Source organism: Peromyscus californicus, unplaced genomic scaffold (genome assembly GCF_007827085.1).
Source record: "Peromyscus californicus insignis strain IS unplaced genomic scaffold, ASM782708v3 Scaffold_16__1_contigs__length_79575227, whole genome shotgun sequence".
Taxonomy (NCBI): Eukaryota; Metazoa; Chordata; class Mammalia; order Rodentia; family Cricetidae; genus Peromyscus; species Peromyscus californicus.
Genome location: NW_026294458.1, coordinates 71,522,696 through 71,546,307, shown reverse-complemented (window position 1 = coordinate 71,546,307; position 23,612 = coordinate 71,522,696). Strand labels below are relative to the sequence as shown.

General features: G+C 46.8%; 1 protein-coding gene across 1 annotated transcript in view; it reads right to left on the bottom strand.

Moving 5' to 3' along the window:
* The window catches only part of Hunk (hormonally up-regulated Neu-associated kinase), a 117,069-nt gene that overhangs the window by 14,779 nt on the left and 78,678 nt on the right, over window positions 1–23,612 (bottom strand). Inside the window, exons 5-8 of the mRNA XM_052741111.1 lie at window positions 20,168–20,295; window positions 13,423–13,558; window positions 8,841–9,003; window positions 4,093–4,176 (exon numbers count right to left, since the gene is read on the bottom strand). Of these exons, the coding sequence (XP_052597071.1) occupies window positions 4,093–4,176; window positions 8,841–9,003; window positions 13,423–13,558; window positions 20,168–20,295 (511 nt within the window). The remainder of the gene's footprint in view (window positions 1–4,092; window positions 4,177–8,840; window positions 9,004–13,422; window positions 13,559–20,167; window positions 20,296–23,612) is intronic.

Sequence of the window (23,612 nt, the reverse complement as noted above, 5' to 3'; positions counted from 1 at the left end):
AGACGAAGGCTTGGAACAGGTTCCCTCTGCTGTCCCTCGGGAAGAACCAGCCTAAGTCACCTGGACCTCTAGAACTGAGAGACAGTAGATTTCGGCCCTGAGTGATATTTGTTACAACAGCCAGGTCAGAAGAAGCCAGTTCCCTTTGCTCCGTGACCAAGGTCTTGTCTGGAAAGATCTCTTGCTTCTAGCCTACATTTTACAAATCAACATTATTTTTTAGGAGATTTCAACAAAAATGGCACTGCACCACATTTTTTCAAGATAGGTTCTCACTGTGAGCCTTGAACTCACAGAGCTCTACAGGCCACTACCTCCTGAGTGCTGTAATTAAAAGCATGCTCCATTACATCTAGCCCATCTGAAGTCATCTTCAATAGCCATTTTAAAAATGATGACCAGCCTGTCTCCACCCCAGTGGGCCTCAGGTTCTCTGGACACCACACATTGGTGTTTCTAACTGAGATGTTCCCTTCTCCCCCTTTTTTGAGACTGGGTCCTTCTACATAGTCGTCCTGACTGTCCTGAAACTCACATGTAGAGCAGGCTGGTCTCCAACTCACAGAGATCCCCCTGCCTCTGCCTCCCGAGTGCTGGGATTAAAGGTATGTGCCACCACACCCAGTTGGTTATACGTTCCAAATTTACAAAATAGTCTCTTTCTTTTCACAGGAAGAGGCAGAATAATTCTTAATATTCTAGCACTGTAATCCCCAAAGGGAAGTTTTGAAAACTCAATTAAGCTTATTTCTCCTCTAGTACAGAAAAGAAGAGAAATGAGGAAGTAAAGGAGGCCACCCACACACTTGGGGCACAGGACACAACTTCATGACATCCTTGGAGCTTGTGGCCCTCCAGACAAATCCTTGATGAAATGCAACCCTACACTCCATTCCATGCTCTCCCCTTCACCCCTGCATTGTGTCCCCTCTCTTCTCATGCCAGCTAGTGGACCTCCAAGTGGCCGCACCAGGGAAGCCTGGGCCATCTGAGACCTTCCAGAATTCTTTCTACCCAGCCCCACCCCACTCCCTAGGTTCCCACCGAGACAAGTTGAGCAATCTCGTCACAGCCTGTAATTCAATTAGCAGAAGTAACACCGCACGCTGGAGAAACAAATGGATCATAGGAAACTGAACTGCAGCTTGCCCATTAGTGCTCCTATTTAAATCCTAACTGTTCAATATTTCAGCAAATGTTTAAAACGTCCGCCGTGGGCTTTCGGGCCAAGTGGAAATAACCGTCAGAGAAAGGGAATCGGAATGAGAGATGGGGCTCTTTCCCATCAGGGTTCTGGCACTTAGAGACATAGTGGCAGAAGGCGGGGTGTGAGAGAGAGGACAAGAAGACAGAGCCCAGGCAACGAGGCACAGAGGACGCTCGGGGCACCAGGCATCTTTTTTTTTTTTTTTTTTTTATCGAATGCAAACCGAGAAGTGAATTCTGCATGTTCCAGACTCCAGCAGGGTGGCAAGTCTCAGTGCACGTGGTAGTGAGAGGCCTTTTCCAACTATCTGGCAACAAGGCCTCTTGCCCGTGATGCTGTGGGCACTGAACTAAGAGCTGGAACTTGGAACGCTCTACCCTCTTCAGCTGCCTCAGTTCAATCCGTTTTCTGGCCTAGGACAAGGACCATTTCATTCTTTCATTTGTTCACTTAGCAAATATTTACTGATATTACACGGTACTTCCACCATGCCAAGGACCATGCAGGCTCCTTGGAGGTTAACATGGTCCTTGCTCTGGTGGAACTCATGGACCACATTGGGAGAGTCATTTGTTTACTGGCTGATCCCCTTAAACAAATGAGAAAGTGTTGAGACCAGCCCTGTACGTAGGCCACTATACGGGAGCTGCCTTAGAGAGAATGGGGACCTAGTGGCAGATGTCAGGAAATGCCTAGGGTCCATGAGGAGCTGGCCAAGCCTCCAGATCTGAAGATACATGGGCACTGAGGGAAAAGATCCAGGAAGGAGTAACAGAGTAGGCACAACTCTGGCGGGCAGCATGATAAACAAACCCCAAGGCCCAGGAGAGTGGGCACAAAGCAAGAAGAAGGCTGGGCTTCAGTTGGGTGTGAGGCCAAGACATGGGGCCCAAGCAAATAGCACCCAACTTCTGCATAGGTGGTCACATGGCGTGGAGCCTCCGAAGGCTTCAAGAAGGGAAGTGACATGATGTGACTGGAGATGTCCCAGTCACCTAGACAACTACCCAGCTGGCTCTGCTGAGTTGTGCCCATATCATCTTCCCTGATCCCAAGGCCTACCAAGCATCCCTCCCTCCTGGATCTCCCAGTTCCTCTGGCTTTTTTCTCCCCTGCCCTCAGGCTCTGTCGAAAACAGGCAGCCAGCAAGCCCAGCCTCGGCTCCATTGTTGAGCTCCCATAACATTCCCGCTCAGCCCTCAAATGTGATCAAATCCCTAGACAGAGCTGGGTCAAGTGAACCCCAACGGGAGGCCTCGCTAGCAGCCGGTGAGCTTCTCACATGGTGGGGATGAAAACTCGATGTAGGAAAAGAAGGCCTGACCTCAGTCTGAAGGGGAACCCTTCCTGATCTGTCTCCTTCAGTAAATGAATTCCGGGGTTCTCCACGAAGTTCCAGCGACAGGGCCCCAGGAGTTCTGACAAATTCTCTACAGGGAAGGGTATGGCTCCTTGGAACAGAACTGAGTTAAAAGAGCAACCCTGGTGGGCAGGAAGCCCTGTACTCCTGGTGCGGGGTCTGGAAGTACAACGTGCGCTTTGGGTCCAAGTTTGCAACGATCTGAGCGGCCCCAGGACACTAGTTTCGACTGCATCCATGAACTGTAGTGTTTTGCTCTGAGGTACAATGCAGGTCACCTCAAGACCCTGGGGACAGCTGACTGGAAAAACTCACTCCCATCCAGAATTTTCCCTGCCCTTTACCTTGCTTCTTCCTTCTCAGCCCTTTTTGTGTACCCCAGTTTTTGTTTCCAACTGTGAGTGCTCAGGGGACTCACCCAGACGGGGCTTTCAGAACAAGTCAGCACATCACAGAGATGCTCATGCATCATAGTTACTGCAGCTTTACTCACAATAGCCAAGCCAGGGAACAAACCCTGGTGTCCAGCCGCTGAGGGATGGGTAAGGAAGGTATGGTCTACATCCTACATACACAAAGGGTTTGTTTGGCTTGGTTTTGTGTCTTTTCAGCAAGAAAGAATAACCAAGTCATGTCCTTTGCAGGAAAATGGATGAAACTGGGAAAAATCATATTAAGTGACTCAAACCAGCCCCAGAAGACAAATACCATTTTTCTCTCGTGTGTGGTCCCCAGATCTTATAGAAACAAAAACCACATATGTATACGCCATGAACACAGAAGCAAAGCTGTCTAGGGGAACAGAGGACTAATTCTGGAGCAGGGAGGGAGGAAGGAGGGGGAGGGAGGAAGGAGGGGGAGGGAGGGAGGAAGGAAAGGGAGAGAGGAAGGAGGGGGAGGGAGGAAGGAGAGGGAGGGAGGAAGGAGGGGGAGGGAGAGAAGAAGGAGGGGGAGGGAGGGAGGAAGTAGGGGGAGGGAAGAAAGGACGGAAGAGGAGGGAGGGAGGGGGAGGGGGAGGGAGGGAGGGGGGAGGAAGGAAGGAGGGGGAGGGAGGGAGGAAGGAGGGGGAGGGAGGAAGGAGGAAGGAAGGAGGGGGAGGGAGGGAGGAAGGAGGGAGAGGGAAGGGCATATATTTAAAGTAGCTTATGTACTTGCATAAAATGTCCTTATGTAAAGCAACACTATATATAATTAATATATAGAATGGAAATTTAAAGATAAAAGACATTTAACAAATTTCATTGAGCAGACTAGGATAAAACAAAACAAAACAAAAACAGCATCTAGTCTCCCAAGATTGAATGTCAATGGTCTGGGGTACGGACTGAGCACACAGGTGTTCAAATGTTCCTGGTGACGTGTGGCACATAAGGCCTGTGGTTTGGAGGCCGAGCAACATTGGCTCCTCTGTAAACCAGTTCTCCGGGGCTCGGCTGTGAGGGTGTGTGTCCTTCGGTGCTTCTGCGTCCTGCGGTATCTGGCTTTCTTTCCTAAGAGCCCCTGCATTTGCTTCAGGACCACTCACCTCGTAGGGCTCCTTGGTGGCTCTGCACTTCTCTATCTGGTAGAGCTGGGTCTTGTAGCAGATGCTATCTTGGATGTCAGATTTCTACCGGGGGAAGAAATAAAAAGCACAGCTTAAGTCTTGGGACACGGAAACATCCACGACACCGTCGTGGATTTTTCAACCAGTGCTCAGCTAAGAAAAAGTCAAAGGCCAGCACACCAGCAAGCTTCAGTGCAAGGCCTCATCCCAGCACTGAGCATGAGGAGAGCCCGGGCCCGGAGTCAGGCAGCCCCGGGCCTGTCTCCGCTCTCCACTCGGGCCTTTCATCTGCCCAGTGTTTACTGCGGGAGGAGAAAGCGGAAACCAAATAATTAAGCTGGAAGAACAACCTACTTGCCACACTGAGTGGGAAGCGGCATGCTCCCTTGCTCACTGTAAACAGGGGCGGGAACGTAGCTCAGCTGGGAGAGTGCTTGCCTAGCACTCACGAGCTCTGAGTTCTGTCTACAGCACCAAGCGAAACCAGACACGGGGGCATACACCTGCAATCCCAGGGGAGCGGGTGCTGAAGGATCGGGGGTCAAAGTCACCTTTGACTATATAGAAAGTGTGAGGCTAGCCTGGGACAGGAGACCCAGTCTCAAACAAAGAAAACCAGCGTGAAACCACAGCACACAAAGGAAGGCCATGGCAAGCCACAGAGGAAGCTAGTGGAGGAGGAGGCTTACACTGCTCATCTCTTGAGTCTAAGTGGAAGAGAAGGGAAGACAGACAAACGGGGGAGATGGGCATCCGAGCTCACTGGATTTCAAAATCACACACGGGTCGTTAGTGATTGGCCAAGATTAACTGTGACAGTGCCCGCAGGGCCATTAACGGAGCCACATCTGGATGTTACAGAGTGGACCAGCTGCAGTCGTAGGCGGAGAGATCAGTCCACTCCACTTGCCTACAGCTTGGATTCTCAGTCCGGGTCCGTCTTACGATTGAAGAGTTAAGTGTCATTACTCAATAAATCCAAATGCTTCTCCAGTCAGAGCTGCAAGGTCTGGGTTTCCAAGGAATGCTTCCCAGGGGACAGAACCACATTCAGCTTTGCAACACTCAAAACTGATGCTAGAGAAAGTTGAAGAGAAGAAAAGACAGCAGAAGGCAAGGAGCCTGCGCCAAACAAGACACAGCCTAAGAGTTCCCGACACAGTGTCCCTCCTGCGTGACATGAGCTATGCCACAGAATCAAGAGCGTGAATGACCAAACTTGCTCCATGTAAATGTGGAAGTAGCCATGAGATACAGCTTCTGGAACAAGCACCCCTCCATCTAACTTTGAGAAACACAAAGACCTAGAACACCTGAGCCTGGAGCAACATTATTCAGTAACATACAAAACTAAGAACTTCCCTATACATCAGCCTCATCAAGACACTCTCAAATCCTGAATAGCATTTGTCATTTAAAAAACAAAATCAGTGTGTGCGCACCCTCCTCTTATTTGGGAACCATTTGAAAAATTAATTTTTAGCTTCTGGCATGGTCTCCAAATGATATTACCTGGAGCCTGAATGAAAAAGTTGTACAGAGGCATCTATAAGAATACTCATATTGATAATTTATCATGTATCACTGCACTAATACATCATCTACATCATAAAATATACAACCAAGTAGGAATTTAAAAGGATACAATGAGAAAGAGATTTGGAGATGCGGTCTCTTACAGAAGAGAATTGAAAAACAGCCTCAAATCCTGCCTGTCTCTTAGGGTCTTCTGATGAGAGCAGAGAGCCACTGTGTGGGATGGAGATCATCTTACCCCTCCCTTCCCACTCTGAAATAAGAGAACATACCACTGTGGTTTGCGTGGGGCTCCCGGAAGCTCACCTTCTGGAGCTTGGTTCCTCATGTGGCAGTGTTAAGAAGTGGGAGAGCCTTAACTTCCCACTCTCCCACAAAGGGGCCTGGCACAAGATAATCAAGTCATCGGGGGCATCGTTCATGGAAGGGACCGGTACTGTCTCATACAGTAGTATGTCAGTTACCGAAAAAGTGATGGTTAGAAAGTGAGGCACCATCCTCACTTGGCCACTCTGCCTGAAGTTATTTCCCTTCTCTGGCAAGTTGTGACAGAGAATGGGGACGATCCTCAGAGGCTAGGGCGTGATCTCAACTGTCACTTTCCAAAGCCATAGGCTCAAACAAGCCTTTTTTTAAAAGAGTATCCAGCCCCTTGGGTATTTTGTTATAGTAACAGAAGACACACAAACGTGTACACACACACACACACACACACACACACACACACACACACACACACAGTAATATATGTTACAATATATATTACATATTGCATAATATATATTACATATTAAAACTTCATTGTGGTTGCAGATCCTGTATTTCTATGTCAGTGTTAACTGTCAACTTGGCACAGCCTAGAAGCACTTGGAAAACAGTTTCAGCTGTGTGCCAGGCTGCTCTGTGGGCATGTCTGTGAAGGACTGTCTTGATTATTAGTGGATGCAGAGGGCCCAGCACACTGTGGGCAGTACCTCCCCTGGGCAGGTGGTTCTAGGCTGTGTAATAAAGCTAACAAGCTAAATTACAAGCCACTAGTAACAGTCCTCCATTGGTTTCCGGCTCCAGTTCTCACACTGACTGCCCTTGATGATGGACTGCGATGTGGAAGTATAAACTAAATAAACCTTTTTCTCCCCCAGTTGCTTTCTGTCAGAGTATTTTATCTCAGCACCAGAATAAGACTAAGATAACATGTCACCCGATGCCATTGTCCTGTGACTGACGGCCACCACAGAGGTACCATCTCATAGCCTCAGGGCTCAAGACGGGTCCCCACCAGAAGTACAAAACATTTATTTCCTCATGATCATTCTTCTTGTTTGGGAAAGCATTTTAGTGTTTCTTTTCACGTTCATCACACGTACATACACACACACACACACACACACACACACACACACACACACACACACATACATACACACGTACACACACATACATACCAAGAAAGCTCTGGGTGTATTTTCTTGGAAGCAAAATATAAGCTGAATCAGCTTGGGAACACCTGCACTTCCATCCAGATGTTTGGCTGACCTCCAGTCAAGCTTCCTCATATACATGTTATCTAACGACCTCTCGGCTTATCTGCTAACAAGAGCTTCCACAGGACCATCATGCCTCATGGACATTATTTTGGTCATTTCTGCTCTGTCAAGGGGATGCATTTCTCCAGCTGCAGACGAATTTTCATCTTTTGCTCTAAGATAGAAACTTTAAAATGTTTTTAAACCTATTGCTTGGTGGGATTTTGTGACCCATTAGGCTATTGCGTGACTTTAAACAGCACCGAACTATCTCTGGAAGTCTCTGATCTTACCATCAAGGGTCTGTCTTCCTAACAGAGACACACCACCAGATCTCAAGGTGCTATATACATAGGACTGAGGTCGTCTTTAGGAGAGAGGGTTCAATCAAATCTCAGGTGGGCTTCTGTCAACCTTGAGCTTCTCTGGTTGACTTCCTGTTAGAACTGGTTGGTACTATACCTACCCTTCTGCATTAATGTGGAACAGTTTTGCATAGACTCCATACATTGTCTTACAGAATTCTTTTCAAGAGACTGTCCATTTGGAGATTACTGACACATGAACTACTGTGGCCAAGATGATAAAGGTAGCTAACACTGGCGTACCACCATCTACCCATAAAGTGGGTATCCAAACTGTACTTCACATGCAGCACAAGGCACACCAGGTCTTTCTTTTATTTATTTACTTTTAGATTTTTTTTTAAATGTGTATGAGTGTTTTGCCTATATGTGTGTGCATCACGTGTGTGCCTTGTGTCAGAGAAGGCCAGAAGAGGGTGTTGGATCCCCTGGGACTAGAGTGTCATATGGTTATGAGCCATTTTGTAGGTGCTGGAAATCGAACCCAGGGCCTCTGCAAGAGCAACCGTGCTCTTAACTGTTAAGCCACCTTTTCACTTGGACTTTTTAACATCTGGCCTTGTGAAGTTGTCAGAGTCAACCCAGTGAAGCCCATTGTGTTCTTATTTTCGGGAGAAGTAAACCTAATATATATATATATATATATTCTCTTAGTACCTGGTTCTGGGGCCTCCTGCAAATCCCAGTTTTGTGTAAGTCATTTACAGGAAATCATACAATATTTGCTTATAACTATGCACATCTTCCACACACTTTAAATCTCTGAATTACTTACAATACCTAATACAATGCCCGTGCTATGCAACTATTGTTTAGGGGATAATAAGAAAGAAGTCTGCACATGTTCAGCACTAACACAATATTCTAAATATTTTGGATCTGTGGTTGGTTGAATCCTGCAGACACAAGTCATCAGAGAGGGCCGCCCAGTGGCTTTTCCACACCCCATACTTTATAGATGCAGGCACGGCTCCACAACTTTTAATAGCAGGGAAGGCTCCAGTTCCTCTAAAGCTGAGAACCCGAAGAGCTAACAGGTTGACAGGGTACGGACAGACAACTGAGAACGGAATACAGACAAAGCTCAAGCCCCTCAGGAGTCAGCTAGGGCTAAATGTTAGGAGAATCTGGAACACATCTCAGGTCAGGAGCACCGTCTACAAAACCGGGTTTTGCGAGTACTTTATACACCACATTCCAGAGACTCGGCCTCATGTTTTAGGCTAAAATAACAGCATGGATCAAGTGTCAATGTCTGCGCCACACTAGACAGAAGAAACTCCTCCAAGGTCCCACTTACCCCTGACAAATAGCGCTCGAGTTTCTTGTTTAACAGGAAGTAGATGGCCAAGATGTGGCAGGCGCGATTGGAGAGCACCGTGTTGATGACGTCGCTGTTCTTGTAGCCCAGCTTTTCAGTCATGTGCAGCACCACACTGGGGCTCAGGTCTTCTAGAGAAATCCTGTGAGGGGTAGACACAGAGACCCCAGTCACCTCTCCACCTACACAGAGTGGCTCACAAATGTGGCAGACATGACTGTTTGCTCAGTCACTCATTCACTTGATTTTTTTTATTTTTATTTTTTTTAAGTCAGGGTCACATGCAGCCCAGGCTGAGTAGCTGAAAGAATGACCCTGGGTACCAGAGCCTCCAGTGATTACGTCCTGAGTTCTCTGATTGGACGTAACACACTGCCATGTCTGCTTTATTTGGTGCTGAGACAGAACCCAGGGCTTTGTTCACACCAGGCAGCCACGGTCTCAAACTGAGCTACATCTCCAATCCCACTGGACTTTTTATTTTGAAAATTTTCATGTATATATAAAGGTGGTGGGTTTACTATATAATGTATCTTATATACCTGTGGGTTCCCCATAGGATTCAATTAATCAGGGGAAAAATACCATATTGATACTAAACGTAAAGGCTTTAATTGCCACTATTCCCTAAGCAATACAGTATAACAACTATTATAAATCACCCAGAGGTGATTTAAAGTGTATGGAAGAATGCGTATGGTTCATGTGCAAACTATGCCTTTTATACAGGAGACTTTAGTGTCTGTAGATTTTGGGGTGGGGCGGGTGTTTGAAAGCAGCTCACCATGTATCCCTGACTGTCCTAGAACTCACTGTGCAGACCAGGCTGTCCTAGAACTCACCATGTAGACCAGGCTATTCTAGAACTCACTATGTAGGACCAGGCTATCCTAGAACTCACTATGTAGACCAGGCTGGCCTCAAACAGACAGAGATTGCCTGCCTCTGCCTCTGCCTAAGTACTGGAATTAAAGGCGTGTGCCACTACACCCAGTGTCTACATAATTTTAGTCTTTTCCGGGTGCAATCATAAGAATTACCCCACTGATACAGAGGGACGCCTGTGATTAGCATGGGTGCACCATCACCTGGGTGTACTTCGCCATGCTTGCTTCATTTTGGGTTGTTAAATATTTCAAATTGTAGGCAGCGTGCTATGTCATTTCTAAACACTTCAGTGTGTACCCTTAAAACCAAATGACAGCCAAACCTGGTAGCACAGGCTTGTCATTCCAGCTATTGGAGAGACTCGAGCAGGAGGATTCCAAGCTGGGTTACACAAACTTGTCACAAACCAAAACCAAACTAAAAATGAATACGTGAGGCACAGTTGTATGAGAACTCTTGGTGTCTCCAATGAGAGCAAACCCAGGTGAGACCCTCACTCATGTCCAGTCAAATCATGGCCACGTTGGTATGACCCCACTCCCTGTATGCTGCCTCAGACTGTGTGGGAAGGTACAGTGTGCCACCCTAGCAGGAACAGAGGGAGGGATGGAGGTAAGCGGAAGGGCATGAACAGGGGCAGACACTTCATCTCAGCCCTTTATATCTGTTGTCTTGAAAGCCAGGAGACTCCCCCCAGAATGTAGGCTTTTGACTGAGAGTCATATATGTCTTGAACCTTTTCTGGTAATGTATATATTTGGTTCTGATATATCTGTTATTGAATCTTTATATTAATGGCTGATATAGAGACTGGAACACCTGCAATAAGCTATAAGCTTCTAGCTTGCCTGGGTTGCATAGTGAGCATCAGGCTACCCTGGATCATATAACAAGACCCTGTAACAGAGAGCAGAGAGGAAAGAAAGGAACAGGAAGGAGGAAAGCAAATGTTCTAGAATGCAAATTATGATTGAGCTAAGTAAATTCATATTAAATTGCTTTGATACCATTTTGGTTTCATTCCGGCCCATCTACAGAATTGACTGTGGGTGTGGGCTGTCCAGGTCCCACAGGGAGACAGGAAGAGGAAGCAAGGCCTTCTCTATCAGAATGTCTGTGTCTACACCAGGAAGACTGGCTAGGCACCCAGCCAACACCTGTTGACCGGCTGGGATAAGTATTTACTGTAAAATATTTCTTACAACATTATTCCGTCCTACCCTTTGGAGATCAGCTTGGAAGCCAAATGACTTCACAGGAGAAAGTTGTGCAGAAGAATGGTGTGAAACTAGGGGGCTTTATTTTCTTTACTTTCCCAAAGGGAAAGAAACCCTGGCAACATTCAAACTAATTAACCCAAGGACAGCAGTACTGGGAAACTAGAAAAAGACAGTTTATAACCTATATATAAATGTGTCTTTGGCTGTATGTTTCTTCTCCTTTTATTTAAGGGATGGTAAAACCAGAAAAACAGTTACCAGAAATATATATATATATATATATTTATTTATATTTATATATATAATATATATTGCCTCAAAGATTAACACTTTTTCAAATGAAAACTGTAAATAACACATATCTCATCCCAATTTTAGAATTTATTTAGACTAAATTTAGAATTCTGGTCTCCTATCTTAGAAACAGAATCCTGTTTTGTCTTTTGTCTACAATAAGTCACAGGCCTTAGATAACGGAATACACCAAGCTTCTATTTTCTTTAAACAAGACCTTTACCGCTTTTACCATTTATTAGCTAGTTGCTCTCTCTCTCTCTCTCCTCACACACACACACACACACACACACACACACACACACACACCTTCACAATTCACACACACACACACCCTCACATTTGCACCCTCATAATACACACACACCCTCACATTTGCACCCTCATAATACACACACACCACACACACATTTACACATTCACACACTCACATACAATACATTTACACACACACACACACACCACACACACACACACACACACACACACACACACACACACACACACTACCCAAGCTGGCTAAACCAGGATAAGGAATTGAATCTGTTTACCTCACCCAAGCCTGCCTCCTGTCCCCTGTGGAGAGGCTGCAAAACTATAAGCCACATTCTAAGTCTTCTAAAGTCACTGAAGAGGCAGTTAAAGGGAGAGGCTCTCTCTGTTTCCAGTGCCAGCTCCAGGGCCTTCGACAGCCCCTGTGTCGATGTGTGGATGATGTGTGGATGCGTTATGCTCATGTAGACAGTGACTACATTAGCTAATGACGTGGGTCATCACCGAAGCCACTTCTGCACCAGAAAGCAGCCTGCACGCTGTTCTGCATGGCCCCCAGCTTGTCTGCAGGCTCACAGGGGGATAATTTTTCGGGTGTCTGTTTCCGTGCCTGGCCCAAACGGAGCAGGTATTGGAAAACAGTGTCTATTTCCAGGTTCCCTTGACAACCTTGGTAACCCAGACTTGGTCTAAATTACCATCCATGAGCCAAATGCTAGAGATGGTGACTGATAAAGTCACCTCCTCTACGCCCAGGGCAAGAGTAAATTTGGTCAAGTAGCCTGGATGCAGATCCCGAGAATGTCCACCCAGGCGCTTTGAGCAAGTCCCTCCAAAGTGACAGTCCTGTTGCCCATCTTGTTTAAGGGACTTGGTGGATATTTCTAGACCTTCTTGGCCCAAGACTTAGGGATTTTCAAAAATACGGCCACAGAGAATATCCCTTCCCTGTCTCTTTGTCTGTAGTACTCTGATCCTCATCCAAGTTTGGAAGAATTTGTAGGGCTCTCAAGAGTTTAAAAAAAAAAAAAAGAAGAAGGGAAATGGGTTATCTCAGAAGGCTGGAGTCAGGCGGTCTCCATATGTACCAAAGGGAGGGTCCTTGTCCCTCACTCAGAGGGTTAAGAGTATGAGAAATGAGTCCAAGAGCACAGGGAAATGCTGCTTGTGCTGGCCTTCCAATCTGTAGTCTGCACCCTAGCGGAGACGGGCCAGGGGGACTGACTCTCAGTGCACCCGTCTGTGACCCTCCCTCGGGGTCCCTTCTCACGGAAACTGGGAGGTAAAGCCTCCACAGCAAGCCCACAATATGGCCGCTGAAGTAAATGATCTGACCTTGTGTGCGCCCATTCCCATGACTTTCAAGCGAGGGACTTGGAGCTGAAAGACACATCGAGACTCAAGCAGCAGAAGATATGTCTAAAGGGTGATTTGAAAGATTCGGTTCCATGGGATACGAGAAGTTTAATGTTGGCAGAGGACCTCATGGGTAGATTCTCTCTCTCTCTCTCTCTCTCTCTCTCTCTCTCTCTCTCTCTCTCACACACACACACACACACACACACACACACACACACACACACACACACGACATCGTTCATTTAAAAGGACCCTTTAAATGAACTAGAAGTGTCCCTTAGGGAATATGTAACCCATCAGAGCAAGGCTTGGTGAGGGGGTGTGTCCTGTAGCTCAGCTTCCATTCCTCCAACCAGGCTCCACAGGACCCACTTGGCATGAGCGCATAGGGTAGCCCTGGTTGCATCTTCTCGCCCAGTGAGATGGGCCTGTCTGCAGGTGAGTGGCCGCCGAGGTGGGTCCGGAGGGCTCACGGGGCAGGGCCCATCTCACTGGAGAAGGTGGTCCATCCGGCAGCACTGGTTTACCTGTTGGGATAGGTGACATTGCAGGGCACTTTCCCGGTGTAATTCTCATTCAGCCAGCGATTCGCCAGGGCTTGCTGAATATTTGGCCTCTTCACGGGATCTGGTTCCAGGAGAGAGCGCAGGAAGTTGATGGCCCCTGTGAGACAGGCAGCGAAGAGCCCGCGTTAGAGACAGAACATGGCAGACACTGTGGCTGCAGACCCCAGTCTTCCACTTCCTTAGCCCCTCTGAGCCTCCGCTTGTGGGGTCTCCGGCAGGGTGTTGTTCTGATAATTCACAGATCATGAGTTCAGTCCCCACCTTCGGATACCTGGAATTTTAAATTCCATTTCCTCCACACTTATCTTTTAAAGAGCTGCTATATATCCAAAGAGCTTAAGGGATCGGTCCACACCAGGTACCCGAGACAGCAAGAAGCAGTTTGCTCTCCCCGGACCATGCCTTTCTGGAACAATTTGTGGGATCTTGTAGTCACTCAGAGATCAGCCACAGAGAAAAACTATTTATACGCAGAGGATAAAAGAGTAGAAATGGAAAATAAGTCCAATATCATGGTGGTGACTGAATAATCGGAAGGAAGAAATGAATGAGTCTGAATCAGACCCTTGAGTTTGATCCTTACCATAGGCACCAGGTCTCATAAGGTCAATGAGGTGCTTTATGACTGAATGCTTAATTGATTGCTTTGTTTAATGTCCCAGGGATTAAGCCTGAGGCATCATACATGCCAAGGGAACATCACTTAGCTACATTTTCAGCCCTACCTGACTTTTTATTTTGAGATAGTCTCTCACAAAGTAGCCCAGGGTAGCCCTAAACTCCCTCTGTAGTCCAGGCCCCATCTCGGCTTCCCTAGTAGCTTGGATTACACATGTACATAACCAGCAGTTCATTCTTGTTTTTTCAAAGCTAGTCTCTACTGCCTCTCACACTTCCCCCAAACTGTGTGAGATTATTAGACAGTGCCCAGGCTACCTGAACCCATGCTCAGCTAGCCAAGTGTATCAGGCTGACATCACATCAAGAAATCTGCATGCTTCTATCACAAGTTTCTAGCAAGCAGAACATAGCAAAACCACGCCCATCTGATACTATCCCTTAAAAAGAAGGGGATGCCTGAGCAGAATGTATGCCAATAGCATTTGCTCTCATTTTCAGCCTAAAGACCTGGTATAGTAACGCCAGCCACACCGAACCACAAGTGTAAGGAAGGATGTAAAAACCATTGACAAAACTGTAAAAGCCTCATGGCCCCTCTTACTTCTATCCCAGGCACAAGTAATTTGTTTTAATACCCTGGGTCTCCTTTCATTAAACAAGCACTTTCAGAACACCTGTGATCTACCCCAACACTAGAGACAGGAAGCTGGATGTCTGCATCCTTTAAGATCACAACAGGAGAGACAACTGTACAACATGCAAAACTGTATTTTGGAAGGTCTCAGGTACAGAACTGTTCAGTGAGAGAGTCTGCACACAGACAGAGAGCCCAAACATACACAGAGAGGACAGAGAGTGAGAGTCCACACACACACACACACACACACACACACACACACACACACGCACGCACGCACACACACAGTGAGAGTCTACACACAGACAGAGTAGGAGTCCACACATGGACAGAATGAGAGTCCATACATAGACACACAGAGTAAGAGTAGAGAGAGAGAGAGAGAGAGAGAGAGAGAGAGAGAGAGAGAGAGAGAGAGAGAGAGTCCACACATACACATACAGAATGAGAGTCCACTCACACACACACAGAGTGAGAGTCCACACACAGACAGTGCTGAGACATCTCTTCATCCTCAACATTGTTAGTTTTATAGCTAAGTCTCCAAATAAATTTTTCCTAAAATCTCCCAAAAAAGAAGTTCCTAGTTTTTGAAGGAGTATTTCCCTCTTCTCTGCACCCCAAAACTACAGGAGTCACTTGAGGATTTTTTGGGGGGAGTTGGGTTTTGTTGTTGTTGTACGATGTGTGCACCCACAGGAGGGCGGGCACAGATGTCAGAAGATGGCGCCAGGTGTCCCGCTCTATCATCCTTCACAGCAGGGTCTCTTCACTGAACTTGGAGGCCATGTCTCTTCACTGAACTTGGAGGCCATCGAGACCCAACAAATCCTGTCTCTGCCCTCCACACAGTGGGCTTACAGACACCTGCACAACTAAGTCGGGCTTTCTAATGTGGGATCTGGGGATTTGAACTCCGATACTCCTGCCTGAACAGCAAGCCTCTCTTACTCACTGAGCCATGTCTCCAACCCACCACTTGGACCTGAACCAGGGGCATCCATTGTTCAAGGGCCAAGGGGTGGGAGGAGGTACTGAGTCAGGGTGCCTTCTGAGATCTCTGATGCCCACCCCTAAAAGTCAGGCATCCATTCACAGCCAGAGCTGGGCTGTGAAGGATGATTAACCAGAAGAGCTAAGGATACCCGGATGTGTGTTTCTCTCTATGGTCCCCATCAAGTGCTCTAAACCTTCACCAACTGCTGATAAACACACATGATTTTAGTTCAAGTCTCTGCTGACAGCCATACACCTCTGGACGTCACAGACATCACATCACTATCCCAAAAAGACTTTATGAACATCCTCAGAGTGTTTCCAGGTCTGTCCTTGGATCTTGAAATATCTGTGGCTCCGGGGCCAGGAGAGGACTACACATTCCCCATCAAACCAGAAAGTGGAATCTAGCATGGTCACTGGCCACCCTCCCCTGCTGCAAGCTGACTCTTGGGCTCTCTACTCGAGCTGAGAGAGCTGAAGTCAGCTGAATGGGGACTCGTCACCTGCACGTGATGGGGGGTAGGCACTGCTGCGGGGCCAACACCCTTTCTTTCAGCAGCACTCAGACGTCTCAAGTCTGAACCGGCCTATGGGAGCACTGGACATTGCCAAAAGCAAGGGCTGCAGGCAACAGACAAAGCCACCTGACGTTCCAGCACACAGCCAGATGCAAGCAGAGGCCTGTCCTCGAGGGAGGCCGCCTTCTCATCACCTCTCAGCGAAGAATCCCTTGACGAGGGATGGTTAAGCCTTCTTGGAAATCTTAACGGGTCCCAACACCTTCAGCAATGCCAACGTTTCTTCCTCAGCTTCTCTCTTGGTGTAACCGTGGGACAAAATCCTCTTAATTGGAAGTGTCTGTTTGGAATGTATTATAAATGCTATTCCTATGGCACCATGATGAAAGAGTAAACTGTTGGAAAAACCTCTCAGCCGCGAAAGGCATTCGCTAACTCTGTGATATGCAAGAGCCAACTTGCAGAAGGCGGAAACCAACTAGAAGAGAGCTGGAAAGGCCCCAAAGCCGAAGGTTTCCAACTCTATGATGGGAACAAGGAGGCGTTCTCTGCACATTTCCCAGGTTCATAAGGGCAGGAGTGCTGTAACTTTTTCCAACTGAAATTTGCTAAAAGTAAAAATAAATAAATAAAACTTGGAATTTAATCTAAATGGAATAAGATTTAATTGATGTAATCATTGCACATAGGATTGACAGAATATCAAATTAATGAAGATATGTGCTCCTGATAGATGGTAACATTGGTGTATGGTGATATTTTATTTGTACTAAAATGTTATTTGTATGTTAATAAAGTTGCCCAAGGGTCAGAGCTATTAGCAAGCCATAGGAAAGCTGGGCAGTGGTGGCGCACGCCTTTAATTCCAGCACTTGGTAGGCAGAGCTAGGTAAGTCTCTGTGTGTTCAGGGATACAGTCAGCATTGGATACACATGCCTTTAATCTCAATACCAACCATAGAAGACCTGGAGGTCTGTACAGACAGGCAGTGACGAGGAGGTCATGTGGTTGGGTTTACAACCAATGAGAAGGCAGAACAGAAAGTCTATATAGACTTTAACACAGGAAGTAGCTCTCTTGTGGAGAGGTAGAACCACCGCAGGAGGAAGGGAAAGGTTTTAGCTCTTAGCTCTGACCTCTTGGCTTTCTTCTTTGCATTGGTTCTGTGTTTCTTATTTAATAAGACGGTTGGTTACATCTACAGTATTACATTGTTAAATGTAATACAGTTAGAAATATACATATAGCATTTTCTAACATTGGTGCATTTTCAATTTGCAATGACATCACTCAGAACACAAGACCTGAAGACAAGAGATAAGACTTGCAAGTTCATGGGCGATGGAGGGGATAGACCGTGAGTTAAATAAGGAAAGGGGGCCAGAGGGATGGCTCAACAGTTAAGAGGGAGTGATGCTCTTGCAGAGGACCCAAGTTCAGTTCCCAGCACCAATGTTAGGCAGCTCATTACTCCAGCTCCAGGGGATCAGACACCCTCTCTGGCCGCTGCGGGTGCTGCACACATATGAGCACGTGTGGGGAGCGGGGAAGATAGGGGATGGACAGGCATGTTTTAAAAATAAGGAAAGGGAAAAAAATAGCGTAGTACCAAGGAAAATCCAGGTTTTCAATCAAGCTAACTTAGTCACTCTGAGACTCTGTTTCCCCATTGGTAAATTGGGAACAATGGCATTTACCTTGCCTGACTGAGTGAAAAGGTAGTAACAAGAAAAAGAACTTCATTCTTCTGTTCCGTGAAAGGGTAGCTTCTCCTGTTACTGGTAAACTAGTATTTCTGGATATAACAGATGATATCGTAGACGAGCAAAGGTGGACCTGGCTTGTTGCCATGGCCTGCTTCTCCTACAGCCTGTGTGCGGCTCACACTAGTGCTGTCCACATATACCCGTGGTGGTGGGGGAGAATTGCTCCACCCCTATTGCCTGACTGAGGCCATGTGCCATGCTTAAATACAGAAGGCATGGGGTTTTTTTTGGCTGGGCGGGGACCTCCATCTTCACCTTCCCTGCATGGACCAGCAATGGGTTTGAGATCCCACTCGGGCTCAGAACTCTTCTATCCTTGATCCAACTTCCAATTAATATAAAGCACAGGAAGCAAGCCCTTGTGGTAGTAAGCCACTGAGAACTGGGAATGACTGTTAATATTTTGACCCAACAATTTTGCTCTTAGCCATTGTCTTACAGAAACCACATTCACACAAACGTCTGGAGGTGAGTGCTCCTAGCAGCTTTATTCAATAGCAGTCCTAAACTTGAAATGGTCCAGTGGTCCTTCAACGGGTGAATGGTTAAACAAACTGTGGTATGTCCATACCTGGGAATACAACTCAGCAATGAAAAAAGAATTCTGATGTATCTAACCGCTACAATGGATCTTAACACAATTGGAGCGAGTCAGGGGATTTGTACACAGTCTCCATCTCTATAATTCCTTCATTTCCAAAAATGAAGAGGGATGAAGAAAGGACAGTGGCCAGCAGGGGTCCACAGAGGGGAAGGGAGGGAGGTGACAATGGCTGCACTGGGAAGGAGAGAGGTCCCTGTACTGCAACTGCATGTCTTGATGATACTTTGCTTAAGCCACCAACACTACCACCAACTATCTGACTTGTTTACTTATCCACATATGTGTGTGTGTATACACATATACAGATCTATGTCTATGTATATATTTGCCTCTCCCGCAGATGTATACCCTCTACAGGAGTAGAGGCTAAATGTGGTTCATCCACTCTCTTTCTGGTATCTGGAACATACCTGGCCATGTGCTTGGTTGTCATGGGCTAAGAGAATGGCTATGAAATGATGAATAAATGGATGGATGAATGAACGCTTCCCACGGTGATTTATGGCACCTCCCAACACTTCAGAATGCCCAGAAGCCTCAGTGTGGCAATTCCTTCAACACATTGTGAGTTTCCTAACTCCATGAGGGAGGGCTCCCAGTGCAGAAATATTTCTCCCAGAAGTCAGTACTGTAACCTCTCTTCCAAGGACACAGTGCCTCCCTAGCACTCAACCTCCAGGGATTATACATTACTTGAAAGGTCAAAGTGTAGCTAGATTGGATCACTATGCCCAAGAACTCATTTCAAGTTGGATCCACTGACAAGAGTATACCTCAGGTCAATTTTCCAGACGCTTAGAAACCCAAGGGAAAAATACTTAGCAGCAAAATAAAATGCTCTATTTTATCCATGTCTCAGGAAGGGAAAAATTAAATAATTATCCTTTCTTTGTCAAAAGCCTTATTTCAGTGACCCTAGATTTATTCTAACAGAACACTTAAATGGCCCCTCTGAGCTGGGACTAGGCCAGGAACTTGGTGTGAATTGTGAACCAAATAAAAGATCAGATCCTATTAATTTACTGGGTCTGAAGACAAATCCTTATTTGAGCCTTTTCCTGCAATATAAAGCTGCTAATGTCTGAGAGAAGTTCTCAAACACAGCTCTGCTTTATTGTAATGAAGTAATCGAATCTACATATACCTGAAAGCTTTCGAACAGCCTCAAAAATTCACATGATAAAAACACATCACAGACCCAATACTTGAATGACACCAATATTTCTTTACAGTAAACTGACTAAAGAAAATGTTCCTTTCCAAGACAACACTGCAAAGTGGCGAGCCTGCAGCTACTTCTCCAGCAAAGACTGCAAGGCCCTCTTAAAATACGCGTTTTGTACCGAAGACAGAAGGAGGGAATTAGAGCTTCCAGATTACCAGGGCAGAGGAGAATGCACTTGCATCAGATGGGCCAGCTCCTTAGGGGTGGGAAGCCCAGCAATCTCTGTCGTTCAGACATGGGGAAGGAAATCACCTCAAACAACCACTTCCAAAACGGTCCAAACCTGTCAAAGCACAGGTGCCCCAAGCCTGAACCCAGAGCAGCAGGTACATTACCTGTGGAGAGCTGGGTGGGGAGAGGGTTCATTTCTTTGTCCACCATCTTCTGGTACAGAGCCCTCAGGCTGAAAGGCTCCACTGTGAAAGGCAGGGTCCCGGTCAACATAGCGTACATGTTCACGCCTCTGAAAAGAGACACACCAAAGTGTGAGGTCAGAAGCGGTCCCGGGGTGCAGAAGACTAAGAGCACCCAGACAGAGCCCGCTTCCTGGCCTCTGCCCCTGGCTGAGTCACCTTTCGAGAACCCTCTCGTCATGTCACAGTTGAAGTGTGGATACCGGAAAGGCTGGGGTGAGAGCACTGTGTAACGGAGGGCTCGGAGATGAGCAGGAACAGGACGGGCTGGTGCTGGAGGAGAAACCACACTGCCTTCACTCTGAATTCAGGCTGAGCATCGGCTGGAAATTCAAAACCCCTTGACGCCCACAATGAAGCCACAAGCAGAAAATTCCACCTGTGGCTTCCTGGGGCCGGTTGTAATGCACCAAGGGTACTGTGTCAAATCACCTTCGGGCTGTGTCTATAACGCGTAGGTGAAACACTGACCTGTGTCCCATACCCAGAATAGTTCACTCATATATGCAAAGATTCCAAAACCAAAATTAGTTCTGGTCCTAAGCAGTTTGGACATGGGACACTCCAGTTGTAGTAAGAAGACATCAACACCAGAGAATTCCAGATGGAAGTATGTGGAACACACTGTTAGGATCATCAAGAGTGATCCCACCAGCCTGTAATCTTTCCAGATACTCCATACAAGGTAGAATTTAGAAGGAGCCAGATTAAATGATACAAGGCAAGATCCACCCCTTCAGGGTTAATGAGGGCTTCCACTTACCACGCAGCCCTTTGAAACCAAAACTCCACACCCAAAGCCAGTCTTTTATCCATCTCTTGAATTTTGCTCTGGATTGTCACTAAGGGAAGTCCTTCCCAGGCTCATTTGTCATTTGATTATTTGTTGTGCAATCTGTCACCAGGCCCTGGCCCAATATATCAGGTATGGTTGAGCTATTGCTGGGTGGACTTAACCGCTTATAACCAAAGCCAACCCAGAGGACAGCGAATTTTCTGGGAGGATTTTATTCTCTTGATGTATAAACCTACTATCATGTTGATGAGATTTCCTGACGGGGAAGAAATGCCTGCTTGCCAAGAGGTCTCTGCTGTTCAAAGGCACCCAGGGCGGATGTGTTTTTAAAAACAGGCAACAGGATTTCCAGTCAAAACAGAGTCAATGAGACTGACTGAAATTAAGACCCTTCAAGCCTAATTCCACAGAAGCGCCTCTGAATTATGCATTTCATGTAATGGCAGGTACTGGAGTCCACAGCTCCAGTCTTAAGCACTCTCAGATTTCAAACGTAAGCTGAGGCCCGGTTCTCTCTCTGAACTCAGAATGGAGCCAGGGAGACGGACACACATTCATTCCACAGATTCTTGCTGGATGCCTCTCTCTGACTGACAGTACTGTCAGCCAGACCACGATGCTGCCATTTTGGATTCGGAACTAGAGAGCCACAGGCAGTGGGCAAACACACAAAATAAATAAACACCACCCTTCTGAGTGAAATGAGATTAGGGAGAGCAAGACAATGCTGGACTGCACTGCTTTGGACACAAGAGTTCAGTTAAGGAGACCGAGGACTTTTAAGACTGGGAAGCCTCTCGGGGAAGTGTTTTATGGATGAGGTTATGCATCTTCAGTTGGCTGGACATGGCCATGTGACAAATTACATAAACCAAGAAACAAGGGACAAGAACAGACAAGGCAGGTGCTTGGTCGCAGACAGCAGTGATTCCTGGTGTGTGTTCAGTGCAGCAACACATTCCACAGGGCACAAATAGATAGGAACAAAGAGTTCCACAGCCAAACAAGTTACTTACACGGTGACTCACCCTCACATGTAAGTGAACAAAAGGGGGTCAGAGTGGAGAGCTGGAGACCGTGGTGCCAGCACACAGTACTGCTCTAAGTTGGAATGAGATGAGAGACTTCACAAAGAAATCGAGTGGGCGACGGAGACATAGGAAGGGGTACACCAAGGTAAAACTCAGAAAAAAAAAAAAGCCAGATCAGCCATGGTGACAGATGGACCTGAGTAAGCGGAGGGAGGCAGTTTGGACGGGGAGGGCAGGAGAGCCGGAGCTGGGACTTGCCTTAAAGACCCATTGTGCAGGGTTGCATCTTTCATGTGTCTTAGGTAGAGCCAAACACCTGGCTTTGGGGGAGCCTTCGGCACTGATAGAAAACTAAGAAGTCTCAAAACTATACAATCTGTATCTACAGAGAGGCCTCAGACACGGGCTCTAATGAATGGAAGACCTCTGGCCTCTTCCACAGTGACTGAGGACCACTGAACAGTCATCTCCGAGATAAACTGATCCCGGCAGCCTGGAGGCAGCCTGTCCCGTGCAGGGCTGAATGAGGAGCGCGGTCAAATACTAAGCCAGAGTCTTTGTCTTCTGTACATGGCTTCTGAACAAGACCAGCTCTATTGTTATTACCATCCCATGAGGAAGAGACCAACACGGACTTAATACGTCAGTGATGCACCTGCAAGAGTCTCCTGCTAATCACAATGGTGCACACTTCCCCGACTGTGGTCCTCACCCTAGCGCATCAGCACCACCCGAACACTTGAAAGTGCGAATTCCCAGGCCTAGCTCCAGACTGGAGTCAGAAACTCCCAGACCAGACCTTGTAATACGTAGTTTAACAACCCCTCTGGGGTCAGTGAGATGGTCCAATTGGTAATGGTGCTTGCCAGGCAAGCCTGGTGATCTGGGTTTGAGTGCCGAAATGCATATAAAAGTTAAAGAAATGACTCCACAACGTCCTCTGATTACCGTGTGCCCGCTGAGATGTGAACCTCCCTCCCTCTCTCTCTCTCTCTCTCTCTCTCTCTCTCTCTCTCTCACACACACACACACACGCACACGCACACGCACACGCGCACACACACACACACACACACACACACACACACACATCACATACACAAATGCACTCATGTGCAATAATAACTTTTTAAAAACGTCTCTCTGGATGCACTCTGGTTTAAAAGCTAATGGGAGGATAAATTCTAAGTGGTGGGTGAGTCCAGTCATCATAGTGGGCCTGACGGGAGGACTAGCAGGGAGGACTATACAGAGGACAGATGGCAATCCGGCTCCTCTTCGGCACTGGCTCCATTGCTTATGCCAATGTCCTCATCAGAATATGCTGGGGCTCCTTAGTCTTTGTAATATTAGTATGTAAATTAGTTTGGGTATTTTCATTATACAAGGTCATACATTTATTGAGCCTAATTTTGAATTTATGTGCTCATAACACTTAAACAAACAAAGCAAAAAACCACCTAGGTCAACATGGGAGGATGTCAAGACCGTTCTCCCTCTCAGAGGGCAGCATATAATACTCAAGCCTTTTAAGACACAA